This window comes from Nelumbo nucifera, chromosome 5 (assembly GCF_055504915.1).
Source record: "Nelumbo nucifera cultivar China Antique chromosome 5, China Antique-T2T, whole genome shotgun sequence".
Taxonomy (NCBI): domain Eukaryota; kingdom Viridiplantae; phylum Streptophyta; class Magnoliopsida; order Proteales; family Nelumbonaceae; genus Nelumbo; species Nelumbo nucifera.
In genome coordinates, this window is record NC_142653.1 from 18,313,879 (window position 1) to 18,327,578 (window position 13,700).

A 13,700-nucleotide genomic window follows, 5' to 3' on the forward strand; every position below is an offset into this window, starting at 1 on the left:
CTGTATTCGGGATGATTTGAGAGAGATCCCAACTCGAAAGGGAATAGACTTTAGGAGCTCCTTGCCTTGTGAAATTGAAAGTACAAGGCTCCTGCCACTTAAGTTTTTATTGAGTTTAGAAAAAATTCTTGATCAGTAATCTGAATTTTAGGGGTCGTCTCAAGTCGGTTCTTAAAACATGTCTATACAATACTCTGATTTTCAGAATGTGTATTAGGTAATTTTGGAAATGTCAAAATTACCTATCAAGTGTTATTTAATATTCTTTATCTGCTACTTCTACGTAAATCAAGTTAAATTATAAAATTTCTTCTGGAATGATAGATTACCGGTTATCACGAAGAAACCAGTTTGGTGGCATTCTTGCTTCTTAGTGATGACCAAGGCCTAAGTTCAACAAATGCGGACGTCACTTGACTATCTTGTTGCTACTTGTTTAACATTCGCCTCCAAAATTTCTTAGTAAACAAAAAGTTAGAAAATTTGAATCTTAGTGATGACTGATGGATTGGAAGTTTAGAACATGGGCAAGTCAGAATTGGGCCTAAGGCCATATGTTGGGCTCGGGGATGGGACACACTCAGATTGATCAACCGACCCACATTGAAATTTAACCACGTGTGGGATGTGCCGCCTTCTCGTTTCAAGGTAGAAAGAAATGGGAAGCGGTGAGGTTGGGAAGAAATGGAGAAAGAACTAGTTCAGTTTTAAGGTAGAAGACAATGAACAATGTAGAAGGCAAAGTTTTGAAGGGTAATTTTGATATTTTCAAAAGTTTTGAGTGGCTCATGTCATTATGTGATATGGATAACTGACTTGAACCAAGACAATTTTCTGTTGAGTTTATTTTCAAGTTCCAACCGGACTCGCTTAAACCATTGTTGGTTCTATTATCGGACCCTGGTGCAGAGAATCGTCCCGGTTCACGTTTGAAACGCGAGATAAAATAATTGACATTGTTCAATGAGCCGTAGATGATGCATCATCTCTTAAATATTTGTTTTCCGCCCATTTTAGAGAAAAAACAAATGCAGCCTACAAAATCCAATACCGAGAATATCATAGGCCCTGAACATGCGAACGTGATGAAGATTGACGCATTAAGTGTTTTCTATCATGGCTTAAAAAAAGTGTTCATTATTTTTCTAGGGCCTTTGCCTTTTTTTTACGAGTTCTAGGGCCTTTGCCATTCGAGCCAAGCAATTGCGTACTTACAGTGCAAATCTTTTTTCTTTTTTTGTTCGAAACTGATTCATTAAAGCAACACAGTACAGGAAACTAGAAAGTGGAAATAGACCCCCCCAAATCTTCAAGTCTTAAACTACATAACATATAACCAGATTACCCACTACTAAATACACAAACACACAATCTACCAAGTAACCTACAAATTGAAAAGAAACAACAAAACAAGGCCAACACACTTCACATAAAATCCGACTGAGCTACACGCTTAGGCATTCCTGTAGAGCATCCAGCAGCTATAAAGGAGGCTGATTCTCTAGTAACAAAGGATCTCCAAAATCTTTGGAAACGAGCAAATGAGCAGCTTCATTGTTCTTCCTTTGAAGTATAAACATGCATAAATTTCACTTTGATCGATTTGGAGAGTCGATTAATATCCTTGACTGGAACCCATAAATCAACAAGAGAGCCAATTATATTGACTCAGTGTAAATTTCCAAGTAAAATTAGCCAACGAACATTTGAAACTTCCATACAAGGAATTCCGTTAGTTTTACCTCGCAATAAACAAAAACTATCTACTGCATCTCACAACCATCAAGTGACTACAATGCCAAAAGATGGCCAAAATCAGCACGATTTTTTTCTAGGGTGGGAATTAGAAAGTTTCTTTGTAATTAGATAGTTAAATCTCATATGAGCTTACAAGAAACAAAAGTCAACGCTTTGTCATCTTGGTGATCCACGACTTGCTTGTTTCATTGGGTGGTTTCCAGATGATATCCTCAAGTTTGCTACAAAAGTTATTGTAGAACTGCAGCACAAAAGCTTAATCACATCAGTATTCATATAGGAAAAGAGCATCATCGGATCAAATATGAAGTTCCTTTCTCCGAAGTCTTTTTGCTCTTTTTTTTTTTCCTTCCAACTTTCGTTCTTTTTCCTTGTGGAAGGTGAGATGGGATTGGAGGCTCTTCTTTTTAAGTGCAAATAAGAGAAAGAACCGCACATTCACTGGGTCAGCACAGTGGTTAACAAGGAATTGCGAGACACAAACATGTCAGAGAACCTGACCTTAAGAAATTCAACTGCATCTCCAGCTACTTTCTGAATGTCCACCATGAAAAACGAGGGAGCAATTCCAAATACCTATTTGGTCATTAAGTTGGAACGTGAGTGTTTTGGAAACATGTACAATATTTAATTAAAAGGTACTCCGTAATAAGAACTAAGCAGAAATGGATATGGACTGTCTTACTTCCAAAATAACAGAGATATGTGTGGTTTTATTTGCGGAAAGCCCTTCCACCCTCATCTGAGTAACAACACAATATCTCAGTTCAAGTCCTAGAGTAACTGTTAAGTAAAAAATATTAAATAAAAAATATATGGAATAAAATGAAACAATACACTGAGAAGTAGAAGTACCAAGTTTCTTCTTTCCAAACAAAAATATCACTAACCAATTATTCAATATCGCCAAGTTTCCAAACACCTTGAGGCAAGAGGCAGAGATGTCTCAATCCTTAAGCCTGGTTTGAGATTTAGGGCCCTATAAGATGAATCGTACACCTTATGCCTCAAGGTATGAGGCTATGGAAGACATAAGTCTCAAATGTTAGGAGATGAAACATTTTCCTTAACATAATTGACGTTTGTTAACTTGGAGTTACCTGCCATATGCTGACCAATCTTAGAAACGGCTATAATATGCCTCATACCCTCACACAAGTTGCTGTACACAGGGATTATACAACCACTGCCTATGCACCCTTATAGCCCCAACACCCTGCTTTACAAAAAGAATATCATATACAAAAAGAAAAGAGCTGTAATATTCTATTTTTGAACTTGTTTACAGCAAACCAAGAGAACGTTTTTCCCAATATTTCCTGAATACAGTCTGTTGAACTATTTTTGTTCTTGAAAATCTTTGCATTCCTCTCCTGCCAAGTGCACCAATAACATACCCTTCCTTAACAGATTGTATCTGGTTAATATTCTGTTCAAATATGCAGTCCACACAAAAAAGGGTACCTTTGTGGGAACATTCTTGCCCCAAACAATATTCACCAGAATTATCTGGCCTTCATATCTAGAAATAAAATCGAACAATGATTTAACTGAGAAATTCCCAGATTTTTTCCACTCCCAAATTCTTCTATCTTCCTCCCAATATCAACTTGAATACTATACAATTTGTGCAACATTTCCACCATTGAATCTACTTCCAAATCATTCAAATTCCTTCTGAATTAATGGTCCCATACCACATTATCATTCTACCTCTGCATGCAGTCTGCCGACAAGCTTTTGTATCCACTGCAAGCTCAAAGAGGACAGGAAACATTTTCATCAATAGCTTATCTTCACACCATACATCCAGAATTTCACACGAAATCTGTTTCCAACTTTGAACCACAACCCCTTTGGAAAAGAATCATAGGCTTTCCCAATGCCTTTCCAAATCGAGAACCCATATGATTGGTTTGGTACCCAGGGTCCTATCCCATGTTTCTATGTCCATATTAAGCTACCACCACCCTCCTCCATAACCTCCCTTTGATTCTCACTAAATCAACAAAACCACCTTCCTGAAAGAGCAATATTTACATTTTTCGCCCTTCTCACACCCAAGCCTCCTTGATGTTTGGGCTTACATACCTTATTCCAACAGACCAAATTATATTTCTTCTAATATTTCCTCCACCCTCTCCATAGGAAGTTTCTCATCTTCTTCTTTATAAGATTAGCCATTCCAGTCGGGATTGGATACAAAGATAGAAAATGCACAGAGAGAAGACAGCACACTTCTCAACAGAGTAATTTTGCTTCTGTAAGAGAGATACTTGGCTTTCCAAGAGGCCAACTTCTTATCAATTTTTCAACAATTGGTTCCTATACCAATTTAAAATTGCATCTAGTAACCAGCAGCATCCCCAAATACTTTAAAGGCAGCTTCCCCACTCCTCCCAATTTTCTAACTCAACTTCCCCGGTTCCCCCACAGAAACTAGTTCATTCTTATACATGTTTACATGCAATCTGGGCACAACTTCAAACCATCCAAGGAATGCCATGACGTAACTGAGTTGCTAATGAGATGCATCACAGAAGACAAGTGTGTTTCTGATTATCTTTATAAATTCTTGTTGCATCCTTTGTGTCTACATACATATTCAATTTGCATTTACTGGCATGTTGAAATTATATTTATGTCTACATATTTCTGTTATTCAATTTCTTCAATATTTTTGGAGGCTTAAGCCACTTTTTTGTTATCTCACAAACATTCAAAAATGAACTGCTAAATGAAGCAAAGAAACAGAAACCTAAGAAGCAAAAAAGATTGTGAACCCTGAGCTATCTACCTTGTAATTACGAATATGGGTCTTGAAGCCCATGGATTGTGCAACAACTTCCATACTTGACAGAACAACTTTTGCTGGTTTTTTTGAAATAAAGCGAGTCTGATGCTTTGCAGAATCCTGTCAGGAGAACTCAAGCTTTTAATACAATAACAATGTAATACTATCAAATAATCAGAAGAGAGAGAGAGAGAGAGAGAGAGAGAGAGAGATGTGGAAATAGGAGCATTTGGGCCAGCTTTCAGTGAAGTAGAAATAATTTGATGGGTGACAGTGGGAATGGTTTCCCTTTCAAGGTGTTGTAGAACCCTGGAATTCCTTCAAAAGTGACCTTTATGGTCTGGATGACGGTACTTAATAAATGTTTGACCAAGGAGATTTTGATGAAAAAGATGCTTGGTTATTCTTCTTGCAGTTGTCTTCTGTAACCATGAAATTGAATCTATTGGTCACCTGTTTCTTCATTGCACACTTGCATGGAGGCTTTGACCTGTGCTTCTTAAGGCAATGAATGTATGTTGGGTCTTGTCTTCATCAGTAAAATAGGTTAAGGGGGTTGGCATCTAGGGGGGTTGAGTAGGAGAGGGAAGAAAATTTGGAGGTCTGCTCTGGTTGTGTCAATGTTGAAAGAAAGAAAATAGAGGGTATTTGAAAACAAGCATCACAAGAGAGTGAGGTTATTAGGTATTCATTGGCTTATGGCATAGGTGACTATCTGCATCTGGTAATTTTTCAAATATTCCATATGGCAGGAGTTTTTCCTTAGATATCCTGTCAGGCTAAATGCTGGGTGCTGGGCTCATCCAAACCATCCATTAGTTAGGGGATACTCTCTGAATCAGCCACAGGTTCACTTCCCTAGTCCAAGTTATCCCTATACACCATGTCTTGTTGAAGAAATCCCAACTTACATGAGCAATCCAAGATATCAAGATTCTAATCTAAAAAATGGCCCAAAAGAAGGGCTCATTTCGATCATATGGCAAGGGGTTTAAAAATAAAATTTCTCTAAGAATAGAAGTCAGTCAAACAAACATGTGGGCCCTTTTGGTCCCTCTAAAAGGAATTAGAAAATGCACTCCCATATAGGAAGTCAAGGAATGGGAGTAAAATGCTAATTTTTCAGTAATTCCAACATAAAATATAAAATTTGGAGAAGCAAGAGCAGTCCAAACCTGTCCACGGTTGAACAGTGCTGAAAGATTCAGCCCTTGAGAGAGAATTATTAAGTCAAATGCATTTAGAATAAGAGGACCGATATCATCATTCCCAGGTTGCTCATTAACCCGATGTTCCTACAGAAGTCCGTATCATTGATTAAAAACTAAAACAATTATATTTGAAGTAACAGAAACAACACTCGAACAAAATATTTTAGAAAATTTAAAGCATATAAGGAGAGAATTCACAGAAATAACTATCATGAACAGAATTCACAGAAATAACTACAACCAAAATCATGAACCATAGAACAGCTCCAATGTTTTACACAACATTTTCCATTATGAAAAATCTCAAATACAACACTAACCTCAGGATCATCAAAAACAGCATATACATCATCCAGGTTAACATCCTCATACTCAACAAGCCTAACAGGAACATAGCCCTTTCTGAACCACTCATCACGCCTAATCTCTTCAATGCAAATACGCTGCACAAATTGAGACAAATTTGAGTCACCAATGCAACAAAACAAATGTTTAATTCCATTAAATTTGTTAAAACAAGAACATAAATGGTATATCCAAAAAACAACTAAGCCCCCATGTGTTAATTTCCAACATGAACATGTTTAAGCTTTTGAGAACCCCCTTCCCACTATTGACGTAATTCTTGATTCAAAATGTACTATTTCTAGAGGCCAGCACTTCCATTTCCAAACCTAATTTTTAACATGAAATTAATTAGATTACCAATCACAATTTGTTCACCAAACAGCAGAAAGCTGGTTAAAATTTTAGAATTCCCAACTGTATCATGCTCATGCACCGTGAATTCTTTGTCCTAATCAATGTTGTCAAAATCTTATGATTTCCGATACGATTCACGATTTTAATCATGAATCCCAAGGGTTTCAATTCGAATCTTGTGTTTGAATCCTTTTCTGCAAAAATCTTACAATTTTTGCTTGAATCCTACGATTTGATTCAGAGATCTTATGATTTTTACGATTCAAATAAATCCAATTAAGAATTAGTTCTCTACTTTTTTCTTGTTTATATTTAGTTTTGTCGTGGGAGACTTTGTTTATATCCCTTACTAGGAAAAGATTTATTTACATTATTCAAAACTAGAAATTGAGTTTATTTTCTATCATATGTAAGTTAAAGGGCCATTATGTGGATTTGTTTGATTTTCAAGTCAAACTTGATTGTATCATCTTAGGCTTCTATTGTATAAGTGGTAAATTCTATTGTTTTAAGTATATATATGGCAAATATAGATAAAAAATAGGGTAAAGTCACTTTCCTATACATATTTAGCCTTCTAATATATATATATATGTGTGTGTGTGTGTGTGTGTGTATTATATATATAATTTTTTGACAAGTTTGTCAAAACTAGAAATAATCTTACGATTTACGATACGATACATGATTCGATTTGATTCAATTTTCTCTACAATTTACGATATGATTATGATTTTCAAAACATTGGACTCTTAATTAGTTATTAAATGAAGAGCTCAACTCAATGCAACAAGGAGAGAATATATTCCTGGCAATGCACGAGTTTGAAGCTCCAAATTACCACTAATGGTGCAAAATATCAGAAAAAAGACGCGACTTTTTTAAAGGTGAAAAATAGACATGAATATGAAATCTGTACATATAGATGAATATCACAGTAAGGGTGTCACAGCTAAACAAACTACAAACATCAAGCCCAATTAAGCCATCTACTAATTTCCAACATAATCATATACAAGCCTGCCTCATATGTCAATAAGGTTAATGAGGAGTTCCATGCAACCAAAGAAAGGCAACTTCTTAATAATGTACAACCATGGGCTTCAAATTACTATTTTCCATAAATGATGGCAAAACATGTGATCTTGTACATGCATAAGTCTTTGAAGTGTTCAACCATGTACAGATGGCATTTAACTATAAATCTTATATCATGCAGGTTCATGTAGCCAGGTGAGATTTTTTGGGTGGAGTTGTTGTTTGAGAGCATAAATTACTTATCCTCCTTTCATAACCACATCAAGAAGCTTTCAATTGATTTCACTAACATGGATTACTAATTTACTACCCAGATATGCAACTTTTGTTGTAGCTTGCCTGTAAGATGATAAAAAAATGGGACTCCTGACTATGGAACCAAAACAATTAAGTGCCTGTATTTTCATCATAAGCAATAATGATAAGCATCATAGTACAAGGCTTTGGGCCCCAGTGGATAATGAACACTCAGACACAGCTGATACTTACAGTTTCAGGGTTTGGATCCAAAATTCTATGAATTAAGGATTTCGCTCCTACTGGAAACCAAGATGGGCAGGAAAACTCTGCTTTCTCAATCTGTGGAAAATATGACAACAGATCTGGATTTTATTAAGAGCAGAAGTTGCAGGAAAAACAGCCATCAATAGAAATAGAAGTGATAAAAGGCCATAATGATAAATGACCTCCATCTCAGCTTTGAATTTTTCTCCCATATTTATATTATTTATTGAGAATTTTTCGATGCAATAAAAGAACAGAATGTAATCATGAATTCATGATACAGAAGGACAAACAGTGTCCTTTAAACTGTAAATCCATTTCGATCATTTAGACTAAAACTTTAGTTTAGGAGTTCCTCTTCTCTGAAAGGTCCCAAAGTTAACTGAATTGAAACAAATCCAGTGAAGGTAAGATAACAAAAAATTCTGAGCTAGCAACATGCCTTACTGTACAGTGTGGTGAGATCGACCTCATCAAATGGGAGATATCCTGCCAGTAAAACATAAAGGATAACTCCACAGGACCAGACATCTGCTACAGCACCATTGTAGCCCTTATGGCTAAGTACCTAAAAAAGCATGCATAGTTTCATACTGGGGAACATTTGGAGATAAAAGAAAAAAGTGAATGGGTATCAAAGTTACTTATAACTCAGGAAGTCATTCTGATAAGTACCTCTGGTGCAACATAGTTAGGGGTTCCACAAGTAGTATGGAGGAGGCTAACTCCCTGCAGGCAAAAGTTAACCCATGTAATGAATGGTTTCAAATTTAACATTGACTATCTCAAAGCTAGGAAGATATTATTTTAGTCCAACCAAAGTTTCACCTGTGCAGGCAAAGCACTGAGACCAAAATCTGAAATTTTCAGATTTCCTTGAGAATCCAATAGAAGATTTTCAGGCTGTGTAAGAGAGACAATTGTAAGAATTTCATGAAATAGTAAGTGAAAACTAGTTCTCAAGATGCTAACCATGGAACACCTTCAAATCTCTGTGGTAGACACCCTTACTGTGGCAATAATCCACACCATCAATGAGCTGCTGGAAGTATCTCCTTGACTCAGTTTCACTTAGCCGCCCTTGGTGAACCTGCACAAACATGACCTTCCATGCTCTATCACCAATTTAGGGAACAGGAAAGAAGCGCATATCACACCTCTGTGTGTAGCACTTGGAATTTGAGTTAGATGACTCACTATTTTATCAAACAATTCCCCTCCTGTAATGAACTCCAATATTATGTATATCTTTGTACGGCTTGCCAGCACCTAAAGTGTGGTTGATTAAAGTCAGGGAAGAATTAATTACCATAAAGAGGTATACATTTATAAAACAGAGGAGCGATACAACAATTTTGATGTGCCAAAACTTAAGGTGTAAAAATCATGCCTCATGTAGACGAACAACATATGGATGTCTGACTAGCTTCATGATGGATATCTCCCTCTTAATCTGAATGGTAAAAATAAAGCGGAACACTTTAGTGAAGAACTCAAATTTACAAATGCGCAGCATGATTCAAGGAAGAAAGGAAAAAGAGACACACAAAGGGGTGGAAGACCCTCTCCTCCCCCCAAAAAAAGAATCTGAAAATTGTATACAATTCCCCATAAATTTAATGAACTGTAATTACAGTCCCCCCCCCAAAAAAAAAAACAAAAAAAACCAAAACAATCTTTAATACCAAGCTCGCCACTTAGTAAGGAATCTACTTCTGTTTGCTTGTCACTTCTCCCCCAGATTAGTTAATATCTCAACTCAACTCAGCCTTAAACCCAACTATTTGGGGTCAGATACAGAGTTAACTAGTTGATAAATTGCTTTTACTTTAATTTTGTCTACTATTAATTACAAAAAGAAAAAAAAAATACTGTTTCTGTTAGAGAGTCCTACACTCCTGCACCTCAGTAACGCTAATGTTTAGTTACCTAAAATCTAAAGCAAAATCAAATTATCTCTACCACTTATTACTAAAAACAGTTGACAACTCACCATATATAAATACCTACTAATATTCTTCCAAAATCCTTGTAGTTATTTAACTTAGAAAAATATAAAGAAATATTGTGAGGCTATGAGAATCAACCATTTCAACTTTTGATATCTTTATTGAAGAGGTAAGGCATTTTAACACAGATTATTGTATATATGATCTTGTTTCGATAATATGTTTGTATATGACAAGGTTTAGGTTTATGTACCAAAATTAAGTTTATTGAGTTGTTATTGTTATATAATTTAGAATCATTGCTGATAAAAAAACCTTAGTATCATTGTTTACAACTATTATTTCTTGCAGGTTCTTTGTTGTGTCATAAATTGCATCATTTTTTAGTTGTACTCACTTTTTCCTTAACAGTTAATATCCACTATAAATTTTTGTGACTTGTTATAATTGATTGAACTGATATTAAACTTCCGTTGTGATTCATTATAAAAGGATAATATAGAAATAGTAGAAATATATGGTCAAGTGAATTACGTTAAATGTACAAAAGACTTAAAACAAAACCTAATATTCAGTTTTAATTTATAGCCTTTTTTGATCTTCTCATTTTCATAAAGTGAATTTCCCTCCTTTTACCCTACCTTAGTCCACCAGAAGAGAATATCTGGCTACACAGCTGCACACCCACCCACACACACAAGGATGAAAAGTTCAGTCATATCACATATAAATAATGTACCATGGTGGACAAAATTTGTAAAACATATTTCTGCATCAAAAAGGGTTGATTTATGGCTTATAACATCGTATTTAAAGAAGAACTGAGCATAAAGTTATAAATTGAAATGAGTTTCTAATGCACCATCAGCTAATTACTAAATTTCAGGCGTGGTTTCAGTCCATAGTTCTTAAAGCACAAGATCAGGGGTACAACATGTGTGGGTTATTAAATAACTGAATTGCACATCAAAGAAGAAAAGAAGGTTAAAATACAGAAATGTAACGGAGGAGCTTTGCGTGTGGCAATGAAAGTGTGCCTGAACCACATGTTAAATGAAGTTTGTCAATAGTACTCATCAAGTCACAAAAAAAAAGGATGCACTTCTAAAGTTTAAACACCGGAAGTTCATGCCAAATGACCGAAAATATTGCATGCAAAAAAGTGCCAATAGGTGAAGAATTGATATTAATGCCAGTGAGAGAAACTAGCTAGACTAGTATTGACCAAAAAAGAAAAACCTAGACCAGTACTGCAGCTGCTGATCAAATACCACCGGTACCAAAAGTTCCATGCCAGTGGGAGAAACTAATAGACAGTATAAATTCGGGGATTTGCCTTTCGAGGGGATAAACTTTTCCCTGCAAATGGTAAGCTGAATTGAACTCAAACTCATGGTTGCATCAGTTGAGATACAGTTGGAAGTGTTGAGGAGAGAACATGGTATATGAAACTCCATCTTTCTTCAAATATAAATTTGTCGTGGAGTTCGACTAGAAAAATATGTCAACAGAGCCAGCAAACTAAGAAGAATGGTCCCAAGGGCCAAGCTAAAGGCACAAACCATGAATAAATCAAGCCGTCGAATCTTAACACCCATAAAATTTGCTACTGGAAGTGTTCCCGCGTTTAATCTCCATCGGCCTTAAACAGGCTCGACGGCTATAATAATAAATTGTAACACTAACGCAAATGAAGCCCTAGAAACCCGGCAGATCTCTCGCGAACATACGGATGCAAAATAAGTGCAGATAGATTAAATGAAAAGAAAAGAAAGGGAGGCAAATAAATTTTGAATAAAAAATAAACTAAAAAGAAGACCTGGTCGATCATCTTGTGCTTGATGATAGTGTTGCGATCGAGAACTTTCATGGCGACACTCTCACCAGTTTCAGTGTTCTGAGCGAACTTAACTTTTGCGAAGGTTCCTTCGCCGATCGTCCTGCCGATCTCGTATTTCCCAACTTTTCGAACCACCATTTCTGCTTATGTCTCTCACCCTCTCCAATTAGTTTCTTCCTCTCGAGGAGCTCAACGAGCATTTCACACTCACTTTTGATATCAATTCTTTTCTAAAAATAAATAGTATCTCACTATCTTGCCTGCTCTTCTCTGATGAACTAGAAGTCTAGAACTAGGGTATGTAATATGAATTGAATTGAAATCCGTGCAGAAAAGCTTGGATTGGTAGGTGTCAATACGAAGCAACCAATAGCGTGAGCAAAAAGAGAAACAGAAACAGTGGATTATCCAGGTTTTCTGGCCGGTCCAAAACGAAGGAGGCCGAGGAGTAGCCGAGATTCGAGAAGGATAACAGCGAATAGAATAATGCTTTGGCTTTATTGAAGGGTTCGTTGTGGGAATTCGCAGAAGAGTAAAGCCAGCGTCATATGTAGTGTACTTCTTTTACGCTTTTACTTTCTTTCAATTTTGATTCAAAGCATTGATTTTTATAATATATATAGACTACTTCTACTTTCGCGGAATTGAATTCTCTTGCTTTGCCAAATGGCCACTATCTCTGTCAAACGACAGATGATAGTCGTAGGATTGGAAGACATGATGAGGACACGAAACGAGAAATCAGTGAAGTCATTAATCATTATTGAAGCTTGAAGATGAAACATTGAACCGAGCCTACCTCAGATTTCGGAATAATACGACTTACGGAGCTCAGTCCGTCTTTTCTTGTCTATGTACCATGTACTCCTATTTTCTTGTACATGCACTCTGTTTTTTATACCAAGTTAAGAATCTCTTGGTTTGGAAAATATTAACCGGAATTTAATTCACTTTCCATGTTTTTTCTTGTTCTTTCGTCATGTTTTCCTGCCGCATCGGTTGAGTGTCGGACTTTTTTTGTTACCATAAATTGCTTAAATTTCCCCTAAATTTTTTGAACATTGTTGAAATTTCCCTAAATTGATAATTGTAATCATCTTTCTTTAACTTTTTTGACACTGTTGCAAATAAACCCTTTTCGGTTAGAAACTGCTGACAAAAGACACGGAAATGTCTAAAATATTCATACAATTAGGAGAATTGTATGAATACAATTAGGAGAATTGATAGGAAGGACAAATTTAAAAAATAAATCGAATTTAGAAAAGAGAGTGAACAGGTTTGGGCTACTGATTCACATGAAAAGAAAAATTGAAAAAAAAAAACATTTTTGTGAAAAATAACTAAATGGGCATTTTGGAAGTTTTTATGTCTCTTTATATAAGATTTTCACAGAAGGGGGTTTACTTACAACTATGTCACAAAGTTCAAGGTAGGCCATTACAATTATCAAACAAGCAAGGTTTCAACAAGGGTCAGAAAGTCGTGAAGATTTCAGCAATTTACCTTTTTTGTTATTTAATATACTCTTAAAGAGTCTGGATCACCTACCAATGAAATATGTTCCAATACCCTACTAACGTGATCTGACACCTCAAACGGGTCTCACTTTTATGGTGGATCTTAGTATTATGGTGAAATTTGTGATGTCAGATCATGTTGATGATAGCGGGACTAGAATCCACATCTCCACTAGACCAACCAACTGATGTACCAACTGGGTTGGTTTTTATCTAATTTTAGACAGTATTTGTGTGCAATGTTCACTCCTGCTATGGATATGCTACTCGCATTATTGTCTATTATTTGCTGCTTAACCAATCCCACAAGTATTTGGTACACATGGGGTACGAAATTCAGATATGCTGCTTACACACAATCCCAATAGCATCATAACAAACCAT

At 36.0% G+C, this 13,700-nt stretch overlaps 1 protein-coding gene across 5 annotated transcripts; it reads right to left on the reverse strand.

Annotated features, from left to right (window-relative positions):
- Positions 1 to 1,211: 1,211 nt before the first annotated feature.
- LOC104595561 (CBL-interacting serine/threonine-protein kinase 8) lies at positions 1,212 to 12,380 on the reverse strand. Of its 5 annotated transcripts, XR_734907.2 has the most exons (16): positions 11,776 to 12,380; positions 9,398 to 9,460; positions 9,205 to 9,276; positions 8,990 to 9,097; positions 8,836 to 8,910; positions 8,683 to 8,736; positions 8,450 to 8,575; positions 7,993 to 8,082; positions 6,084 to 6,206; positions 5,728 to 5,847; positions 4,556 to 4,672; positions 2,444 to 2,500; positions 2,260 to 2,334; positions 1,892 to 1,999; positions 1,743 to 1,790; positions 1,489 to 1,628 (listed from the first exon to the last, which is right to left on the reverse strand). XR_734907.2 is itself a non-coding variant. In XM_010256334.2 (15 exons), exons 1-14 carry the CDS (start codon positions 11,932 to 11,934, stop codon positions 1,904 to 1,906), a joined length of 1,335 nt encoding a protein of 444 aa, XP_010254636.1. In that variant the 5' UTR covers positions 11,935 to 12,380; the 3' UTR covers positions 1,212 to 1,628; positions 1,892 to 1,903. The 5 variants fall into 5 exon arrangements, 4 of the variants coding, with proteins under 4 accessions (XP_010254636.1, XP_010254635.1, XP_010254634.1 ...); XM_010256334.2 differs by lacking the exon at positions 1,743 to 1,790 and having other exon boundaries at positions 1,212 to 1,628; XM_010256333.2 differs by having other exon boundaries at positions 1,212 to 1,790.
- Between the last annotated feature and the right edge of the window lie 1,320 nt (positions 12,381 to 13,700).